At 39.5% G+C, this 22856-nt stretch overlaps 1 protein-coding gene across 1 annotated transcript in view; it reads right to left on the bottom strand.

Annotated features, from left to right (window-relative positions):
• Window positions 1-20855, bottom strand: part of dph6 (diphthamine biosynthesis 6) — a 245266-nt gene extending 224411 nt beyond the window's left edge. Inside the window, 3 exon segments of the mRNA XM_055157802.1 lie at window positions 12338-12522; window positions 17518-17609; window positions 20726-20855. Of these exon segments, the coding sequence (XP_055013777.1) occupies window positions 12338-12522; window positions 17518-17609; window positions 20726-20748 (300 nt within the window). The 5' untranslated portion in view covers window positions 20749-20855.
• Between the last annotated feature and the right edge of the window lie 2001 nt (window positions 20856-22856).

The following is a 22856-nucleotide window of genomic DNA, read 5'->3' as shown; positions in this document are numbered from 1 at the left end:
GCGAAGCTAACAACTTCCACATTTTGGATTTTCCTCTCCGAATCAAGCACGGGCAGTTTTACAAATAAAATAATTCCTACTTATCGGCCTGCATTTGGAATAAGTAAGCAATATTAATCCCAATCAATCGAAATTTGAATGGACGCAATTACCGAATCCGCGAAGGCTGTAATTTTTGAAGTACCATAATTTCCTCCACAAACAACGAAATCTCAAAGTCTTATTCTTCATAAAAACTGCTAATCCTGAAGTGTGATTCTTGTATTAGTTTGTCAGTTTAGATTATTCAGTTTTTCAGTTCGTCTAGATGGATTTAAAATATGAACTCTGAACCGAATCCCATTACTAAAACGCAAAAAAATCGCAAAACTAAACATCAGAAAAGTCAAGTAGATATTTTCCCCAAATTGTGTGTCATTTGTTCATTTGTTTATCAATATAAAACCAAAAATAAGAACATGAAAAAAACTATTTTCTTCAAAAACAGATAATGATTAGGGTTTTTTTTCAGTGTTTGATTGAACCAGGACTAAGCCAGGACTAAACCGTTTTCAGTTGTAATCTGGTCCCGGTCTCAGTCCCAGTCTCAATCACGGTCTGGTCCGGTTCTCAGTTCTGGTCTCAGTCCCGGTCTGAATCCTGGCCTCAGTCCCGGTCTCAGTCTCGGTCTCAGTCCTGGTCCTGTTCCCGACCTCAATCCCAGTCTCACTCCCGGTCTGGTTCCGGCCTCAGTCCCGGCCCTGTTCACGGTCTCAGAGCTGGTCTCAGTTCTGGTCTGGTCCCGGCCTCAATCCTGGTCTGGTCTCAGTCCCAGTCTCAGTCCTGTTCCCCTTCTCAGTCCCGGTCTCAGTTCTGGTCCGTTCCCAGTCTCAGTCCCGGTCTCAGTATCGGTCTCAGTCCTGGTCATGTTCCCGGTCTCAGTCCTGGTGTCAGTCCCAGTCTGACCTGGTCTCAAACCCAGTCTCAGTCCTGGTCCTGTTTTCGATCTCAGTCTTAGTCTCAGTTCTGGTCTGGTCTGGTCTCAGTCCCAGTCTCAGTCTTGGTCCTGGTCTGGTCCCGGACCTGTTTTAGTCCTGGTTCAGTCCAGCATCTCAGTTTAGTCACAGAAACGGAAAACGGTCGTTATCCGTTTTTTCCACTCTTCATTTAAACACAAAATCGAAAACTGAAAAAACAAATCATTATCTGTTTTTTTCATTTTGGTTTCGGAGACAAATAATGTTGCTTTTTCATTTTCTTATTTTTGGTTTTATATTGAAAAACAAACGATACTTGGATTATTCTCTAGTGCTTTCTGTTAAACCTTGTGGTCGGAGGTTTTGCGTGGGAACCCGGTGAGCGCGCGTCACCCGCTCAGACTGATGGAGGAGTCGGGTTAGGCGTGATTAGCCCGGCTCGCGGAGTGGTTAACCCCAGCGCAGAGGGCAGGGAGGAAGTGCTTGTTTATGGGCCCTGGCTGATGACGCTTATGGAGGTAAACACGGAGAGGACGAGGCGCAGGCGGCTGGGGGGGTCTCCTGGGAACCCGCTGCCCTGATCCGTGGCGCTCACACTGGGAAGGGGAGAGGAAAACGACGGGGGGGGGGCGGCCAATGGGAAGTGGTCGTCTCTGCGTAATTGCCCGGGTCTGGATCGGAGAGGGAATGTGGGGTGAGGAATCAAGGTCAGCAAGACTAGTTTTGCTGCTCGAAATTGACTCTTGTGAGGTTTAAAGCTGCATTGTGTAACTTTTCGGGTGCATGGAGATGATAAGATGTTTTTATTGCTCAAACAACATGCACAGCAACAGTTAGGGTTGTGCAAAAATATCAAAATATCAATATATCGTATCGTTTAATTGCTGATACAGTATTGACACTGTTGGGCAAGTTACTTTAAAACTGTAATGAGTTATTTATGACTCGTTACTGTCATTTCAAAGCAATTTGTTACATTAAAATATTACTCTATTTAAAATGTAAAACATTACACGACTATTGCAACACTTTAAGTTACTCTCAACAAAATAACTGTGCGAAGATGCTGAACTTTTGCATCATATATGGACGGAACCAGGACTAAACGAGGTCTAAACGAGGTCTAAACCAGGACTAAACTAGGACTAAACCAGAGCTGAACCAGGACTGAACCAGGTCTAAACCAGGACCAAACCAGGACTAATCTTGGACTAGAAATTAAAATCTAGGACTGCCCCTGAGAGAACACCGAGTCCGTGGAACAGGATGTCTGCAAAGCGTGATCAGACGTTGGCTGCGGTTCGCCCCGTGGAGTGCGGAGTTCTGCGTCGGTCCTTTTGCTCGTGGTCACCTGACGGTCTACACGGGCGCATCTCCGGCGTTTCATCGCCGCTGATATCGCAGTGATTTTAGCAAATTTGTGTGAAGAAAAACCCATCACTTCAATCCAGTTTAAAAAAGCTTTGTGACGTGCGTTACTGACATTTGTATCGTGTAAAATATTACATTTTTTTCCCTGTAATGCCACATTACTGTGTTACAACAAAAAGCCACACATTACAGTTATTCGTTACTTTTATAACACGTTACTCCTAACACTGAGTATCGATATCGTGGGCTGCTGTATCAATATATATCACCAAGAGTATTTTTTGGTGTATTTTACAAAATTTTTTGTTACAGTGCTACAGTTTTGTTGCTTGTTTAGGGAAGGAAACTCGTTTATGCGACATATTTGACATTTTCACTTTTTTGATGATTAAAATGTTTGTGTTTCATATGAACTTTTGTACAAGAAGTGGTTTAACAAAGACTTTTAGTATCACAGCCATGATTTAGTCTTTATTTTTTATTGAATCATATCGAATCTATTTGAAACATATCTCATTGAACTGAAGGTGCACTGTATCGAGATATCGTATCGTGGCCTGTGTATTGAGGTATTTATCGTATCAGTAGCTTCTAAATGATACCGAAAGGTCAGTGGGTAAGGACGTAACAATAACCGAAATATCGTGATATCGTATCATCAAAAGTCTCACAGTAATATCGTGGGTTGTCACAATATAACGAATTACAAGTTCCTTTGCTTAAATACATGGTTTTACAGTAGCAACGGCTTATGAACATCGGGAACTACATATCCCATGATTCATTTCAGTGCAGACAGCATGAAGAAATATGTTGTTTACTTGAATTCTAGGGATTATGACGGAAATAAATCACACCAAAATTTTGTCAAGGTATTATAAAATCAAAAAAGTGTAGTTACAATTATGTCAGCCTCTTCAAAATGTCGCAATAAATATCGTACCGTGACGCATATCGTGATAATATCATACCGAGAGAGTTGGATATTGTTACATCCGTATCAGCGGGCCATCCTTTGCACAGATCTGGCCCGTACCGTGGTCTGATGGCATCTGGTGATAATTGAGTTTAATACAATACTGTGAAACAATCCAAGCAAAGCAATTACGTCGTGGAGAGAAAAATGTAGGCAGACCCTCCACCCTTAAGCATCTCCAAAGCTCAAAATGCTCTGTTCCACCTTGTGATGTCATGAAGTGGTAGGTTCATTTAATTTTTATTCAAGTTAACAGCTCCTTTTTACCTTTTGCTCAATAGAGATAGGTAATTCCAGAGCTGAAATCATCGGAATGATTTTAGTGAAGATGTACGGAGTTTAAAAGCACAGTGGAGCACTTGCTGTATTACCATATGACATCACAAGGTGCAACAGAGTGTTTTCTGTTTGAGAGAAGAACTCAGGGTTTGTGCGTTAAACGTGTGTGAATGAAACAAAACGCAACTCCAGGTCTGTTTGTGATGAGGAAACAACATTATTAAACATTAAAGCTCAGAAGAGTCAATTTTGTGTAATGTAGGACTTTTAAAATTCACAATTTGATAAAACGACAGCTTTTTATTTTTATTTTTCAATAGAAATTATTACCTGAAATCGTAAATCCTCTTGGCGCACAACTGAAATTAACAAATATTTCTCAAATTTTAAAATGTTGTCCTAATTATATTACAATTTTCTTTTTTTTTCTGATTTAGTTTGAATGTGTAAAACAACAAAATCATCATTTGCTTTAAGACTTTTAAACCCCGCGGTGTTTTCATGCTGCAGGCCACAACAGCTCATATGACAGACAGGAGAGTCCGAGGGCTCACAGTGGCCTGAGGCGTCTGACCGGCCCCTGGTCCTCCGGAGGGGCCCCCGCGTGGACGTGTGAGGGCCCCTGACCCCGCCCCATCAAGCACCAAAGCACCAGAGTCCTCACATCAACACGTCTCTGCCAGGTTAGACAGGAGGAACAGACACGTTAACTCGTTTACACCGAGGCAAGTCAACTCACAAACAACACTTCTGTGAGCAAAGACGAAGTTAAAGTTTGATGTAATGAGGGTAAAGTAAAGAAGGTTTGGATGGTGCGGCTCTCAACACGTCTCAAAAGGCGGGAAAGAGAGAGAAATGCAGCTAATATCGATAATTTACAACTGTGAAGCTGAACAGAAAATGTTAAATTTAAGTATGCATGTTTACGTCGTTTTAAAAATTTGTGTTAGACCTTTAATTAAAACCAGTAGGCAATAGGGGTGTAACGATATTATCTAGCCCACAGGTGTCAAACTCAAATTCACAGAGGGCCAAAATTTAAAACTTGACGTCGTGGGCCAAACTCAATATTTTTTGAAAAATTTCTGCAAGATCTGTATATTTTGTCTTCTTTCGAGATATGTAATGTTAAACCTTTTCTAATTAAAATAATGTTTTTTCTTAAACATTGACCCAGAAGAAGCAAAATATAAAATAAGAACAAGATTTTAAATAAATAATGTTTCTACAGGCTGGCGGGCAGCTCTTATACATATTTGATATGATCTCGTGAGCCAAATATAATTATATCGCGGGCCAAATTTGGCTCTCGGGCCTGAGTTTGACATGTCTGTTCTAGCCAGTGAAGAAAGAAAGTAAACTACTGTGTGCAGAGGTAATTAATTATATGCGTAAATGCAGATCATTCACACCTCTCTTCACATCTCATTTACGTATCGATGCAGGTCCAGTAACATGTACAGCCACTATAGTCACTTTACTCTAGCTGTTTATGTGTGGGAGCTACAGCAGCTAAGGCTATGTTTACACTGAAATGAATCACTGTATCACCGTATCGGAAACGATTTGTGTCCAGATACATAATTTCTGTGTCTGCAAGTCTTCGATATCCACACAGCTTTGTGCATATTTGTTTACGTTTTACAAAAACTAAGCTTAAAACAACATGGCTAATTTGCATAAACAAAGCACTCAACAAAACAGCTCGCTCCTTGTGTCCTGAATCGACCAGCTTCTGTCAGATTAAAGGACATGACTCAGTGGAATATGTGTGTTCTTTCAGTGACAGAGGGGTTTTCTGCTGATGGTGAGTCTGTTCTGTGCAAGTAGTTTTAGCTCCGCTGTTTCTCGTTTGTCTCTGGTTTGTTTAAACTGTTTTCCGCAATAGCATCACATGACCGATGTCACAAACGCAGTGAATCAGGAAGGTAACAAGTCACAGTGACGTGGTCCAATAAGGACGCAACAAGAGCTCCTACGTCAGTGTATCAGCGTTTTCAGGGGTCCACACACAGTGCCAGATCAGATCTGTACTCAGGTGAATTTGTGGGATCAGATCACCAGATCGTTCCTTCTCTGGGGCTGTTTTCCATCGGATTAGTGTGAACGAACACTGCATCCACAACGAAAATGACTCGAATACGAACTAATGAAAAACAACCCAAAGTAGCTTCAAAACAGATACATCACTCACACAGGCACCTTCTCTAATACGCGTCCTTTCCTTTCTTACTCAAAACGATCGTCCATAAATATAATATAATCCAGCATGTTGACTGTAGCTGTGGGTGTAAACAAACGCATGTGAGTGTTGTGACTCTGGTGGTGCGTTCAGGGGCAGTACAGCGTCACAGACACAGACAACTTACTCCGCAGATAAATACTGATGCGGCGCCACATATCAGCACATTTGTCTGTATCTGTATTTGTATCTGTCTGTAAATTGGATTAAATGAACATAGAATAGAGAGTCTACGCTTTATAACGAGGTACAACATGCCCGCGTGGACTATCGGCCAATATCGGCAAGATTTAGGCCGATACGCCTCCGATATGTCAGTCGGGCCCCAGTTTTAACTTTCCATGGAGTCGTGACCTCTAGAAACCTCCTCGTTTACTGAATTTAGTCTGTGTGTAATGTTACTTTAAAAACACAACGGAGCTAAATGGATTACAATAAAATGTCATTCAGGTATTTAATGGAAATGTTTAATTGTACTGTAAATAAATAAATCATCTTTTCTGGAAGGCTAAATTCGCAGGATGGCTCCAGGTTAATCTGAGGATACAAGGTAGGGCTGAAACATTTGGGAAAAATATCAAATTTTCTGACAGGCATTGTGAGCTTTGTGATTTATGCTTTAATGATAGCACTGTGTTCAAAGATCAAAGAAGTGACAAAAAGACTCATAAGAATCGCGTTTCAGAACATGTTTGTACAGATCTAAACTACAGGGTTGGCAGTTTTTGTGAGGAATAAGACAGGAGATTCTGATGTTTGTGGAGGAAATTATGGTGCTTAAAAATGTCAGACTTTGCAATATGTCACTCGGTTTTGTCTTGAATGTTCTGCAGTATTGTAATACACAGAAGGACAGATCAAGCCAACCACTACGGATGTTCAAAAATATCAAAATTTCATGATAAAGGTCAGTGTTTCCCCGAGTTAAATTGGTTAGTCAGTGTGGTGACTGAGGGGGTGGAGGAGATACTGAGCCCACGAAGACAAAAGTCGGCTTGGAAGACCAGGGTGGGGGCGGAGATACCGTGAGGACCGGGGCGTGATGACTGTAGTTTTCCGAGGATTCATGTGGTTCGGAGGGACGTAAACTAAACTAACTATACAGTCGTCGCTCGCTATATCACGGTTCACCTTTCGCGGTCTCGCCGTTTGAACAGCAAATGATAAATTCAATTCTGTCAACTTGACAAACAATTATTTTGATCGAATAGGTTTCGCGGCTCATCCAAGCTGCTTCGTTAGTTGTGGTTAAACCTAAACTACTCTGAAACTACCACACCTACTTGTTTACAGTTTCTGTTTGTTCGCTCGGTCTATTTAACTGCAATAAGTGTGAACTGTGCCTGAGTCATTCAGGGTCCTTTCACACGTCTGAGTAAACAGGCTATCACTCTTCTGCCCGACAAAGGCAAAAGGGAGCAAGATCATGTTGGGTCAAAAATTTGTTCGTGTCATTTTGGGGTGACCTCCTTTATCATGTGAATAAATATCGTGAAAAATATTGAACTCAAAATTGACCTTTGACCCTTATTTGTCAGTTCCTGTACTCCGCTGCTCCTGCTCCTGCTGCCTTTGGCCTTTGCACCAGGACATGGGTTTTCAAAATGGCCACCCATCCAAGTCAATGGTCATGTTTCCAGATTCACCTTTAGCCTGGCGAGGTGCTTCCGGTGGCTGTGGTCCGACCAAGCATGTGCAGTAGTGCTTTTTTCTCCCATGGGCACACGCAAATGCACATGAGCGCATGCATGGAGTGTGGTCTTGTGTATCACATGATTGTTTTGACCAATCATACATGTCAAGCTCAGGTCCAGGGACCAAATTTGGCCCACGATATAATTATATTTGGTCTGCGAGATCAAATCAAATGTTTATTAGAGCTGAACGCTGGCTACAAATAGACTAAAGAAACATTATTTATTTAAAATTTTGTTATGATTTTATATTTTGCTTGTTCTGGATTCAAAGTTTAAACGTTTATTTAAATAAGAAAAGGTTTAACATTACATATCTCGAAAGAAGAGAAAACATGCAGATGTTGTTGAAAATTTTCAATAAATATTGAGTTTGGCCCACGACTTTGTCCCAGTTTTTAATTTTGGCCTCTGTGAGTTTGAGTTTGACACCCCTGCTCTGAACAATCAACAAAACTGTTGATTGTTGAATGCCAACAACCTAGTGCCTCCGTTCAATTTCATTTCTCTCCAGCGACTTGGTTAGGAATTGAAATACACTAGACGGTTTGCAAGAACCCCGGAAGTGTGAGTTCGGGCACCAGCCAATCAGCAAAGAACCAGACATTCTGTGTTGGCAACGATTCCCGAGATCGAGAATTTAAAGCCGGAACAAAGAGAATGTTTGGTGAATTTTATCAAGGGGAAAGACGTTATTGTCCTTCTTCCTACGGGATTTCAGAAAAGCTTAATATACCAGTTACCCTTGTTAGCAGCGCATTACACACATCACGACCAAACAGCAACGATTAGTTAAATAAAAGAAAGTACTTGCCTACCATTGTGCGAACGAATCCTAATACTGCGAGGTCAGACGGTTTCTACGAAGTGAAACCGGCTCATGAATCACGCAACAAAACTGTAGCCCTGTAACAACATAATTTAATAAAATATACCAAAAAATACTCTTAGTGATGTATCGAAATAGCAGTCCCCGATATCGCTACTGTATCATCACATTAAACGATACGATATATTGATATTTTTGCACACCCCTAACTGTGAGCCATGTATCATGTATCGTATCGAATCATGATGGACACTGTGATTCCCAGCCCCATCAACCACAACCCAGACTGATCTTGAAATCGAAATCACCAGTTACCATCTTCACCGTTCCATTTTAACTCACATTTTCGACAACATCCCAAAGTTAATTTTACCTGGACAACAGAAGTAACTGGAATTGGACCAGAGTTTTTTTTAGCGAATGGCTGTAGGCGATGAGGTCACCCCCCGCTCTGCAGCCCACCTCTGCGCTCTCATACATGTATAATTCTCCATCAAATGAATAGTTCCTGCTCCAAAAGTACCATTTGATGAAATATTAATTTGGTGATTAATTTGTGCATCTGATCTTCTGTCAGTGGGGATGAAAAAGCGAGCGGGTTTTTCCCTGTGAAGCGCCTTGTTCAAGGGCACCTTCCCCTAACTTTGGGACATTAAACTTTAAACAGGAGCTGATAGAGCGCTGACAAACCCACGCGTTCGCAAAGTCAAGTGTGAATCTGATCAATAAAACAGAGCCGTGTGCTTTATTCATGTTTGTCCTTCGCTAAATCTGCTCAAAACACTGCTAAAGCTGCATGGTGTAACTTTTCCAGAGGAGAGTCTATCAAACACTTTTCTCCATGGAGATCTTATTGTTTCATCTGGAATGTTTCACAGTGTGGCATTAAACCTTTCTATCTTCATGGAGACCGAGCCAAGACCAAGTTACAGGTCAGATCTGTGGAATGGTGACGCCGATCACAGTCAGAATGTTGTTTTTCTAAGTATTTTTGAGCTATAAAACCACCTGTAATTAAAAAATGTTTAAGTAGAGCTGTTTAATATCATACGATGGAACATTTCAGGCAGAGCAATGACGTATCCATAGAAACAAAACAAGCGACGGAGCCCTAACCAAAAAGTTACATAGGGCAGCTTTAAGGAGAATCAATCCCACATCAATGCACACTAAACGATGTGTGTTTTTGCTCTTGGGGGCTTTAAAGAAGACGTGTTGTGCTTGTGTCTGTTATAGTTTTGATCTATGACATGTGGATCATCATGTTATCATTTGACCATTTTAAATCACAATATTCATCCAAAACGACTTAATAAAAGTAACAAGAGCGCTGATTTCCACGTTAGAAAACTGCTACGCCCAATAGAAGCAAAAGCCGCCGTAAACATCATCACAACAAAGAGCCTGTTGACCTGCTCTGGACAGCTGCACATCACACCAGCAAGCAGCAGATTCTTTTTTATTTGGACCAAAATGACTATGTGACACTGCCGAATCCTACGTGTATCACCGATTAAGAAAATAAAATTGGAAAATGAAACTGTGGGTTAGTGGATTTGACCGCTCAACCAATGTTATGTTGAGATTGCTACTCCTCTTACTACTCCTACTACTCCTCCTGATATTACTACTGCTCCTACACCTACTACTCCTACTACTGCTGATGGGTGATAAATCAGTTCCAGTATCGGTATCGACTGAAGTGCGTAGGTTTGCACAGGGACGGTGGGGGCATGTCACAACCAATATTTGGGGAAGACAAAATAGTCCCTACCAACAGTTGCCATTTTACTTTAACAAACAAAAGTATAAATTTATTCCGATATTTTTCCAAACTCAATAGTCTTAATTGAACACATTTTAGTTCACATTTTGTTTATTAGATGTTCTGAGATGTGTTCAGTGAGTCATTAGTGGTGCCAGGAGCCTAAACTGGGGAAGCGGCAGGACAGGACCGCACCTGAAGATGTCGGCATGAGCAGGCGTGAGTGAAAAACTTTTCAAAAGGAACTTACTTGGCTTCATCTTCAATTAAACTTGCCTTATAATGAGTCGCCGCGGAAAAAGTGCACCTCCCAAGCGGAGCCCTACTTAGAGCCGGACTCTACTGACAATATTTCATGGAAAAATGTACGGACATGGCCTCAGAAATATCTCATCACCAACAAGCAAAGGGAAATCTGCTATAAACATCTACATCGCTGTTATTCACTAAAGAATCATCTTAGAAGGGCAATTTACACAAACTGAAAAATGAAACCAACTCTCACTTATTTTGGACCTGCCCAGACTCTGTGTGTTTTTGGAAAGAAGGAAAGAATTCATTAAAAATATGGGGGAGGGGGGATATCTATACAAATTTGTCCATATCTGTATCAGCCGACATCAATGTGTAATTCCAATATTCGATACCATTTTTTTTTTTATTGCCCCATTCTCTGAGGCCTTTTTGAACAAGCTGAGTCAAAATGGACATATTACAGATTATTTTATATCACAGTAAAATATATTTTGTTATTTAGTGGAAAGTTCATTAGCGATACATAAATAAAAGATCCACCACCAAATCAACAATAAAGTGTAGATGATATCCAGTGTTGGGAAGGTGACTTTTAAAATGTAATCCCCTACAGATTACAGATTACACACCCCAAAATGTAGTTTGTAACGTAATCCATTAAATTACTTAAAGTGAGTAACGTAATCTGATTACTTTGGATTACTTGATATTGTCATGCTTTTTTTAAACGACATGAATGTAGCAACCACATCCTGAAAATTCTTGTTTGTTGTCTTCAAATTGTCTGAGCCCAAGTCTCCATGAATAAGCAACTGTTTGCTGTAGAGAAACAAAGACCACGAGATCTGAATATAAGAGGTTTTGTCTGTTAAAAGACAGAAACAAGATCAGCCTTTCATGAACCAGATTAAAATATATTATTGATAGAGAAATTATTTTTTATATGAGATCACCTTAAATTATGTCAACCTACTGTTAGGTGTCATGTTGTTTAGACCTGGTTTAGTCCTGGTTTAGTCCTGATTTTAGACTTGGTTTAGACCAGGTCTAGACCAGGTCTTTAGTTCTGGTTTAGTCGTGGTTTAGTCCTAGTTTAAACCTGGTTCAGTCCTGCTTTAGTCCTGGTTTAGTCCTGGATTAGTCCTGGTTTAGTCCTGGTTTAGTCCTGGATTAGTCCTGGTTTAGTCCCGGTTTAGTCCTGGTTTAGTCCTGGTGTTAGTTCTGGTTTAGAGGCGCACAGGAGGAAGTGCGGTTTACGCGAGAAAACACGTTCCACACGCGGCGCACGAGACGTCGGTGTCCGCGCAGTAACTACGGAAGGAGACGTGGTCCGCGGGTTCTCAGGTTGATGACGATGATGAAGGTGTGTGTTTGTGTTGTGTGTGTGTGTGTGTGTGTGTGTGTTTGTGTGTGTGTGTGTGTTTGTGTGTGTTTGTGTGTTTGTCCCCTCATGTCACAGGTCACTATAGGACAGTAGTGCAGATATTATGAGTCTATGCAGGTTGTTTTCACCAGTGCCAGTAGCTCCTGTTTCACATTTAAGTTGTAGGCGATTTTATATGTGTTTTTTTTTTTTAATATATATCTCACATCGGGAGAAGAATTTCCAAGACACAAATGCGTTTTTACCAATGCACTGCTGCTTCCACTGTGTGACTGACACCGCCAACTTTAACATGACGTTTACATCGCTCTTACTGTCACGTTCTGTTTGGGTTTCCGGCAATGAGTGAAATTACCGAAATAAAAAAATAAATAAATGGGATGTAGCACAAAATGTGAAAACAGGAAAATAACGCCTTGTAATCCACTTATTTCAGCAAAGTAACTGTAATCCAATTACCACTCATTGAAACAGTAACTGTAACGGAATACAGTTACTCACAATTTGTACTCTGATTACGTAACGGCGGTACATGTAATCCGTTACTCCCCAACACTGATGATATCCTACACCCGCGCTTTCTTACCTGGACCAGTCGGAGCAGTTCATACAGGTCCTCCACCTCGTCCCCTGGGGTGTGGCTGTAGTCGCGGCCGGTGTCCAGGCTGGAGCCCTGGATGGTGCGGCGGTACAGAGGCAGGTCCATGGCCTCTGCGTACAGCTCTATGGCCTGATGTCCCACCGTCTGGTACATGTAACTGTCCAACTCGTCTGGAACAACAACAACAGGTAAAAGTGTCAGTGAAGACTTCAGTGCACAAAAGGAAGTGAAGTTGGGGTTGGGTAAGTTAAGTGGGAGTGAACGATTTAGAATATATTTATAAGAAATAGTGATAGTTGCATCAAATAACTATTATTATTATTCTATGGTAATGAAAATATGTAACTTTTTGATCAAAAGACTAAAATAAAAGCAACAAACACACCCATAATGAACATTTTGTAAACTTGCATTTTTTCTGTCAACGGACTTGCATCTCCACAAACCTGACTCTAATGACCAGGGTTGCATCGATACAATACTGATATCGGATATCTGTGCACCAGTAGTGAACATTTTGATGGATCGGTTCATATTTTCAAGTGTAAACAGGTGTAAGCCAATGTTTTCAAGATGTAATACTAAACTTTAATTTTTTAAGCTGTTCTGCAGTATTCAGGCTGGCGACACCTAGTGCCTCCGTTCAATTTTATTTCTCTCCAGCGAGTAGGTCAGGAATCAGAATACACTAGACCAGATATGTCCAAACTATGGTCCGTGGGCCAAATGAGGCCCTGAGACAAATTTTTCTTGGTGCTCAGGCGTCCAGGTGAATTGGCCCAAATTACCTTGCATTATTTAAATATTTACTTTTTGAAAATCTACCTTGATGAAGTTCATATTTAATATTTAGTGTGTGGTTTTAAGGATCTTAGCATGAATAAAAGGTAATTCTAACGTGTTAAACATGCACATATTTCATTTATTCTCTGTATTCAGCACCAGTCTATGGCCCTCGATCAGCTTCGTCTGTGTTTAGATGTGGTCCTTTATGAAAAATGTTTGGATACCCCTGCATTAGGACGGTTTGCAAAAACCTTGGAAGTTGTAGACCGCGCAACGATTCCTGAGATGGAGGATTTAAAGCCGGAACAAAGAGAATGTTCGGTGAATTTTATCAAGGGGAAAGACGTTATTCTTCCTGCGGGACTTGGCGCATTACATACGTCACGACCAAACAGCAGCGACTGGTTAAATGAAAAAAGTACCCGCCTACCGTCAAGCGAACGAATCCTAATGCTAGAATCCTAGTGCTGTTTCCACGAAGTGAAACCGGCTGATGAATCAGGCTCGTTCTGCAGTTACTTTAAATGAAAAATAACTGTTACAAAACACATTGGACCAATTTTACCATACACCATTTGTGTTTAAATGAAATAAATACTGTTTTCAGTCTCTGCACTGGTGTCAGCAGATGCTTAAAACTATAGTATCGGAACAAAAAAAGCTGGATCGGTGCTTCCCTACTTATGACATAAAACTATCTGTCTCCATGGAGAATGTTTCGATGTATTAAACACCATAGGACATCTGTGGAAAGGCCACTCAGATCACTAAAAGAATCCATGTTTTAACAATTTTACAAATGTAACTGAACTACAACAGCAAAAACTAATAAAATCTTCAAGGAGACAAGAAGGTGGTGGACTTAAGGTTGTGTTTTTGCTTTATTTGTCAGTAATCGCGCTCGTCCTGCTGTGAGACTGGGCACTCTAAATAAAGCTGGCTAATTCAAACTTGATAAATCTTCTCAATAAAACTATAAGCAGACTATTTTATTTAAACTTTCTGAAACTTTTTGTAAAAAGTGGGGCACCTAAAATAACCCGGATTCCCAAATTGTCCACCGATGAGCCGCCTAATTATACAACATGAATATGATGTAATATTAACCCGAAATATGCAAAGAAATTTCCAAAATGAGCCTATACATAGATTATCACGACCGCACTGAAACTACAATCGCCTCGCAAATAAACAATATTTATCAAACCTTCATCAGTAAATAATAACAGGCCTAATTTGATCTATTATTCCCCCCGAAGGAATGCGAATTGTGTTCTACCCAAATCTGTCAAAATGAAGGGGAGAAGGGAGAAGGCGCTACATGGAGCCGAGCGAGCGTTCCATATTTCACAAAGAAGGGACGCGGGTGATTCATTGGGCCGGCGCTGCTGCAGAACAATGAAAAGCGAACACATGTGCAGGTACTCGACGGTGAGGGGAGCGGTCAGGAAAGTCCAGAAGTGCTGATGTTAGAGGAGGAGGGGGGGCGTACCTGGTGACCTACATGTGAACACAACTTTTACTCCAAGTTTCAAACACACATCAGGACTTTGTGTGGACTTGTAATTGTAAGATAAGACATAAATTTGTTTATTTTGGTCACAGGTAAAATGTGAAAATGATTCCAGAAACAGCAATGCAGAGATTAAACCATCGCAGGCTGAAGTTTAGACTTATTGCTGTTTTCATTTGGTTCATTTTGTTCAAGGATTGGTCTAGACCAGAGGTGCTCACACTTTTTCAGCCTGCGAGCTACTTACAAAATGACCAAGTCAAAATGATCTACCAAATACAAAGCCAAGCAAACTGCACTGAAACACTCTGTGCCCCTTTTTTGGACCCTCACCCACAGTTTGAGAACCTCTTCTTTAAGAGAACTTCCTCTGGCACTTTACACAAAACTGTGAAAAAAGTGAAGGAAGATTTTTAAACCTGTTTTTTAAAGTTCCAAACTGGAGTTTACATTCTTTTCTGGTTTTGCAGTGATATTTACCAGCCTCTGCACGTTTACCAAACCAAACGCACATCGTGACAAACACAGATGCATTTGTCACTTTTGTTAGACAAACTTCAGCCAAATGTGGCAGTAGGTCTGTTCTGTAGATCCGCTCTATGCTGTAGACCTGCTTTGTGCCAACACTGTAACACAAATTTAGACTGGTTTTTGCTTCACGTTTGGTCTTGCTCTTCTAATCAGCCGCACTGTGGGAGGGGCTTGTGTTCGCTGTACGCAGGAAGGAGCGAGAGCGTGAAAAGGCGAGGGGCGGCGTGCTGACGTGAGGCAGATGGACAGGTAGGATGTTTAGGAAGTTGAACCTGCCCTGTGATGCACGCTGGTACACGAGGGCACACGCTGTCGCAGACGAGCCGTGCATAGGGAGCGTGTGTGTTTGTGATGCGCCGTAGAGTCTCCGCGGGTTTCAAATGAGCGCACAGGCTGCACTGAGACGCCCCACACGCTCCTGCACCCGCTACAAGTTTATTACCAACAGCAGCGGACGTAATGAAATATGATCGCACTTGTTGAGTGTCAGACCTTAAGTGAGAGACAAGACCGAGTCCAAAAGCGAGTCCAAGACAAGACACGGCGATCTACCCACACGACCTTGGCGATTTGACTTGTAGATCGAGATCGACGTATTGAGCTCCCCTGTTCTAGTCAGTGTTTCACAGAACGTCACAAAACCAGAAGACATTTGGAAACATGCGGAACTTCCTTTGGGCTCTGTTGAGGATAATAACTATGACAAAATCTGGGAAAACTGAGAAAATGGCCCGGTTTTCTTCACCTAGACGTCACTGTATTCTTTCTTTTTTCCTTTTATAAATTTCCTAGTAATATGTGTGTTTTAATTCGTCTTAACTTAACTTTAAAATAAAACAAAGATGTCATTTTAGCGTTCCATAATGTTCGGCAGATTAACTAACGCTGGGTATCATTAAGAAGTTGCCAATACGATACATACCTCGATACAGTGCACTTTCGAGTCAATACGATATATTTCAAATTGATTCGATTCGATTCAATAAAAAATAAAGGCTAAATCGTGGGTGTGATACTAAAAGTCTTTGTTAAACCACTTCTTGCGCAAAATTCATATGAAACACGAAACATTTTAACCATCAAAACAGTGAAAATGTCAAATGTGTCGCATAAATGAGTTTCCTTCCTCTAAACAAGCAACAAAACTGTAGCTCTGTAACAAAATAATTTTGTAAAATATACCAAAAAATACTCTTGGCAATATACTGATACAGCAGCCCATGATATTGATACTGTATCAGCACATTAAACTATTCCATATATCGATATTTTGATATTTTTTTTACACCCCTAAGATCAATGTTTTATCACATGTCCAGTGTACATCAGAGGTCGTAATCTGCATGTTTCCACTGTCTTCTAGTAAGCGAGACTAGTGCTTATTGACATCCAAAAGACTTTAAAGTAGCATTTAATAATAAATATACTACATACATTGAATTGAAATATTTGCAGATTTTATGGTTTATATTTTAGATTCAATTTGACTTTAATGGTCCAATGAACTCTGGCAACTGGGTTTGGGCTAAAATAGATATATTTTTACTAACTGATCTTCAATTTGTTAGTTCAATTTGTAAGTTACCATTAGACTATTATGATTATTTCTGACGTCTGCGCCTTTTGGTTAAAAGCGACAACAATAAATGCACTGACAGTATTTTGAATGTTAAAAAACGATAAAACCAAACCATAAGGTGAGTGGAAAAAGGTAACATTTCATATTTAGCCCTAAAAGTCTGCTCAATTCTACGTGTTTTTTTGTTTGTTTGTTTGTTTTTTGATTATCATGATTATTTGTAGATGTTGTTTATTTTTCATTGTTGGTGCGAATGTGGTGCATGTACCTCCTGTTTTCTGTAGGGAGAAAATAAAAATGCATTTATAGACTGTCACTGAGGAAGAATAGTTGCTGTTTTTCAGTAGCTAATTGGGATCTAAATAAAAACAAACATGTGGGGTGCTGTAAAGTCATGAACAATCCACTTTAGGTCATGAAAAGTTAAAGTTTTGAAATTCTGTTAGTGAAAAAGAGTGGGAAACCTGACTAATAAACAATTTATCTTTGTGTGAATGAAACAAACACAACTCCAGGTCTGTTTTTGATGAGAAAACAACATCATAACACGACTTAAAGCTCATTCAGTTACCTCAGTCTAAATATTTGTTTTATTTCGGTTCGCTGGCTCGATATGTGACACGTTCTGACCACGATCGCCGTTACCTTGTATAGTAACTCGCACATCACCTGCACGTGAACAGGTGTGAACTGTCCTCATTCCATTCACGTAGCGCCATGTTCTTTAAAGTTTCGGTCCTAGTTCCCGGTCCTCACCTGTGTTTTGGGGGCGCAGGTTGGCCAGAGCCACCAGCTGATGTCCGGCCTCCGCGCACTGCATCATGTTGTAGCAGCTGTCCTTGCCCCCACTGGAACACGGCACAGAGGGAGAGCGCCGGGTCACACAGGTACATTTACATAACACATACTCACACATGCATTATGAGGCTGTACTCCTACTACTTTACACTCACCATCTGCAAATAATTCTTCACAAGGGAAAAAGTTGCATGCTTCCTTATTATGAAAATGTATAAGTAAACAAATATGTGGCCTGTGCTTTATTCATGCCCGTAGGTAAATTTGTTTTGCAGATTTGAGAGGCTGGTCCCACATTTCTCACTTCATTCATCCACAATAAACACAATAAACACTAGGACTAGGGCTGGGCATCATTAAGAAGTTCCCGATACGAGGTAAGATCAACATTTTTCCAAGAAGAATTTATCCACAACTATCAAGGTCAGAAAGACGAAAACTTAAAGGCGAAACGTAGTGAACTACTGAGCAAAACTAACCTTATGGTCATGAATAAAACATAAGTAACTTGTTCACTCAGACTGATTCTACAATTAAAATTAAACTTTTTACTTTTTACTAGAGTGACCAGATTAACTATTTACCCGGGACAGTCCCAGTTTTGAGTTTTGTGGCCCCTGTCCCAGCAGATTTATCCAAAACCAGTGATTTGTCCCAGTTTTATACAAGAAATGTCCCTATTTTTGACCAATTTTATCCCTGCCAACAGTAAAGCGAGGCCTAAATTGACATTCGTTTAGGTAAAATACAGAAAAGCTGCTTAAAAGTGACCAAAACCTAAAGAAAATGTGATTATACTGACTCAGATGTTTGTCATGAATGGTCTTATTTTGGTCACAGGTAAAATTTGAAAATGATTCCAGAAACAGTAACGCTTTACAAGAAGAGATTAAACCATCGCAGGCTGAGGTTTAAGGCTTATTACTGTTTTCGTTTGGTTCATTTGGTCTATTCAGTGTCTCACAGAAGTAACAAAACCGGAAGACGTCTGGAAACATGCGGATGACGACTTCCTTTGGGCTTTGGACAAAATCTGAAAACTGAGAAAAAGGCCTTGTTTTCTTCATCTAGATGTCATTGTATTCTTTATTTTTTCCTTTTATAAACTGCCTATTGTTTTTTGTATTATAATTTGTCTTAACTACTTTAAAATAAAATTTAAAAAATGTCATTGTAGCGTTCCGTAATATTCGGCAGATCAATTAGGGCTGGGTATCGTTCAGAAGTTGCCAATTTAATGTTATGGTCATGACTAAAATGTAAGTAACTTTTTACTTTTTACTAGAGTGACCAGATGAACTATTTACCCGGGACAGTCCCAGTTTTGAGTTTTGTGGCCTCTGTCCCTGAAGATTTATCCAAAATTTGTGATTTGTCCCAGTTTTACACAAGAAATGTCCCTATTTTTGACCAATTTGATACCTGCCAACAGAAAAAGAAGCATAAATTGACATTTGTTTCGATAAAATACAGAAAAGTTGCTTAAAAATGACCAAAACATAAAGAAAATATGACTATACTGACTCATATGTTAGTCATGAATGGTCTCTGTATAACAATTTTCCTTAATTACGAACTCGTTTCTCAATTTTATTATTACCAACCACCAAAAAAAACAGGGATGTCACAGTTTTTTATTTTGAAATCCTGGTCACTCTACTTTTTACGCTCATTTAATTTAGGGTGACGGGTTCATTGACGGGTCATTTAATTTAGGGTGTAGTGGTTTGCAATAATAAAATGCTGAAATGTGAGTGTAATTAAAGAAAACTGTTCTGCGGAAACCATTCATGACTGACATGTGAGTCAATATTGTCACATTTTCTTTGTGTTTTGGTCATTTTTAAGCAGCTATTCTGTAATTTTACCAAAACAAATGACAGTTAATGCTTCTCTTTACTGTTGATGGGTGTCAAATTAGTTAAAAATAGGGACACCAGGGATATTTCTTGTATAAAACTGGGATAAATAAATTGTTTTGGATAAATCTGCTGGGACAGGGGGCTCAAAACTCAAAACTGGGACTGTCCTGGGTAAATTGGGACATCTGGTCACCCTAGTAAAAACTTTAATTTTAATTGTAGAATCAGTCTGAGTGAACAAGTTACTTATGTTTTACTCATGACCATAACGTTAAATCGGCAACTTCTGAACGATACCCAGCCCTAGTTGATCTGCCGAACATTACGGAACGCTACAATGACATCTTTTTTATATGTTAAAGTAGTTAAGACAAATTAGAATACACAAAACAATAGGCAATTTATAAAAGGAAAAAATAAAGAATACGATGACGTCTAGATGAAGAAAACCAAGCCATTTTCTCAGTTTTCAGATTTTGTCAGAGTTACTATCGCCGACAGAGCCCAAAGGAAGTCGTCATCCGCATGTTTCTAGACGTTTTCCGGTTTAGTGACGTTCTGTGAGACACTGAATAGACCAATCCTTAAACCAAACGAAAACAGTAATAAGCCATAAACCTCAGCCTACAATTCATTTTCAAATTTTACCTGTGACCAAAATAAGACGATTCATTAGAAACATCTGAGTCAGTATAGTCACATTTTTTTAGGGTTTTGGTCATTTTTAAACCGCTTTTCTGTATTTTACTTAAACAAATGACAATTTATGCATCTTCCTACTGCTGGTAGGGATCAAATTGGTCAAAAATAGGGACATTTCTTGTATAAAACTGGGACAAATCAGTAGTTTTGGATAAATCTGCTGGGACAGGGGCCACAAAACTCAAAACTGGGACTGTCCTGGGTAAATTGGGATTTGGGTAATTTTACCTAAACAAATGACAATTAATGCTTCTCTTTACTGTTGGTGGGTGTCAAATTAGTTAAAAATAGGGACACCAGGGATATTTCTTGTATAAAACTGGGATAAATAAATGGTTTTGGATAAATCTGCTGGGACAGGGGGCTCAAAACTGGGACTGTCTCGGGTAAACAGGGACGTCTGGTCAATTTAATTTAATTTAATAGTAAACCACGCTATTAGATGAACTATTTTCTAACTGTTATTGCCAAAGAGAAGGAGATGTCCACGTTATTTTCCACAGATCAAACTCCAGATCACTTTTTTTGCTCACGCTGCTCCAAAACTCCTCACTAAAGTTACGCTAAGACAAAGTTAGCGTTTTTAAACATTTAACTTTTACCTTATGAGCGCGACCACCCTCATCCTGCCGCTGTCCCCTCCGCAAAAAAAGCACAAATAAATAAAAGTGATCAGTAAGCGGGACAGTTCATTCAGCAGAGACAGAACTGTCAGACCGCTCTGTGTGTACACAAAACCAACACGTGAAAAACTACACTTCCGGGTTACACAGGACCCTCCGGAAACGTAGGTGTCCGCGTATCTGCCTGAGTGAAATACAGTTAGTGAGTTATGAGCAGTGTTGGGAAGGTGACTTTTAAAATGTATTCCCCTACAGATTACAGATTACATACCACAGAATGTAGTTTGTAACGTAATCCATTAAATTACTTAAAGTGAGTAACGTAATCTGAATACTTTGGATTACTTGATTTGCTGTAGAGAAGCAAAGACGAGGAAATCGTAACATAAGATGTTTTGTCTGATAAAAGAAAATAAAAAAGCCGAGTCTTTACTTAACCAAATTAAAAATATTATTGATAGAAGAGGAGGAGACATGGTCCACACGGCCTGGTTTAGTCCTGTTAAATCCTGTTTGAGACATAGTTTAGACCTGGTTTTAGTCCTGGTTTAGTCCTGGTTTAGACCTGGTTTAGAACTGGTTTAGACCTGGTTTAAAACTGATTTAGACCTGGTTTAGTCTTGGTTTAGACCCAGTTTAGACCTGGTTTTAGTCCTGGTTTTAGTCCTAGATTAGTCTTGGTTTAGACCTAGTTTAAAACTGGTTTAGACCTGGTTTAGTCTTGGTTTAGACCCAGTTTAGACCTGGTTTTAGTCCTGGTTTAGACCTGTTTTAGACCTGGTTTAGACCTGGTTTAGACCTAGTTTAAACCTGGTTTGGACCTGGTTTAGTGTCCGGCAATGAGTGGAATTACTGGAAAAAAAAAAAAAAGGGATATAGCCCGAAATGTGAAAACAGGAAAATACCTCTGTGTAATCCACTTATTTCAGCAAAGTAACTGTAATCCAATTACCACTCATTAAAACAGTAACTGTAACTGAATACAGTTATTCATAATTTGTACTCTGATTACGTAACTCCGGTACATGTAATCTGTTACTCCCTAACACTGGTTATGAGTTAGTTTAATGTGAAATTTTTGTAACAGTCTATTATGTACATGATTAAGTACATGACTGAAGAAAATAAACTACTACTAAAAGATGACTACAACACTGTCAGTCAGAACAAACATTTAAAAAAGTTATAATAAAAAATTAAAATTACTGTGTGCTGCTGAGACTGATGGCATGGCAAGTTATTGTTTTAAGATTTATTTGTTATTTATTTGATTGATATTTACGCTCTCTCTCTCTCTCTCATAACAGAACACATGAAAAATACACTGTTACTTATATAATTCTCACAAGTTTAATGATTTGTAGGCTATATAGGCTATGTCTTCAATAAGAAATAAGAAAAGAAATAAATATCTTGTTCAGATAAATTCAAATGTAGTTTTAAAAGAAATCAAAAATATTCACCAAATGCATTGTTTTAATTATTGCTGGTAATAGCTCTGTAGCAGGGGTGGGCAATTATTCTTTTTTCTATGGGGACACATGAGAAACAGAAAATATTGTGAATGACTGGGCCAAAAACCTTAACTAAATTCTGCAAAATATTCAATGTATTTCTTTAAAAAAAAAAAAAAAAAAAGCAGTAAATATCATTGTTTTGATGAGCTGGTAAGACTGGAAAGAGTTTATGTTATGACTAAGTAATGAAAAAGTGAAGTTGACTTACAAAATTGTCATTAAAAAACACCTCTAAAATAAAAGCAATGCAGCTTTACACCATGCATTAGGTAAAAAGATAAAATATGTTTATTTTGTAATTCCAAATGAGCTTATACGGGCCAATCAGAGTCAACCAAAGCTCCGTCTGTGGACCGCGAGCAGCACAAAGCCCAGGTCTGACCTACAGCCTAATATTAAGATAAAAAAATCTAACTGTATGACCATGGAAATGCAAAATTTAAAGCCATTTCAGAACATTCTAAATAGAGACAGATCATTTTTATGCCATAATGTGACATATTATAGCCAAAGGAACAACATTTACATGGAAACAAGCTGGACGAGACCAAATACGAGTCAGGTTTGTGGAGATACCAGCCCCTGCTCACAGT

Source organism: Boleophthalmus pectinirostris, unplaced genomic scaffold, assembly GCF_026225935.1.
Source record: "Boleophthalmus pectinirostris isolate CB_2022bp ecotype Guang Dong unplaced genomic scaffold, ASM2622593v1 HiC_scaffold_10, whole genome shotgun sequence".
Lineage (NCBI taxonomy): Eukaryota > Metazoa > Chordata > Actinopteri > Gobiiformes > Gobiidae > Boleophthalmus > Boleophthalmus pectinirostris.
Note: the sequence above shows the minus strand (reverse complement) of the source record. Positions and strands in the feature narration are given on the sequence as shown.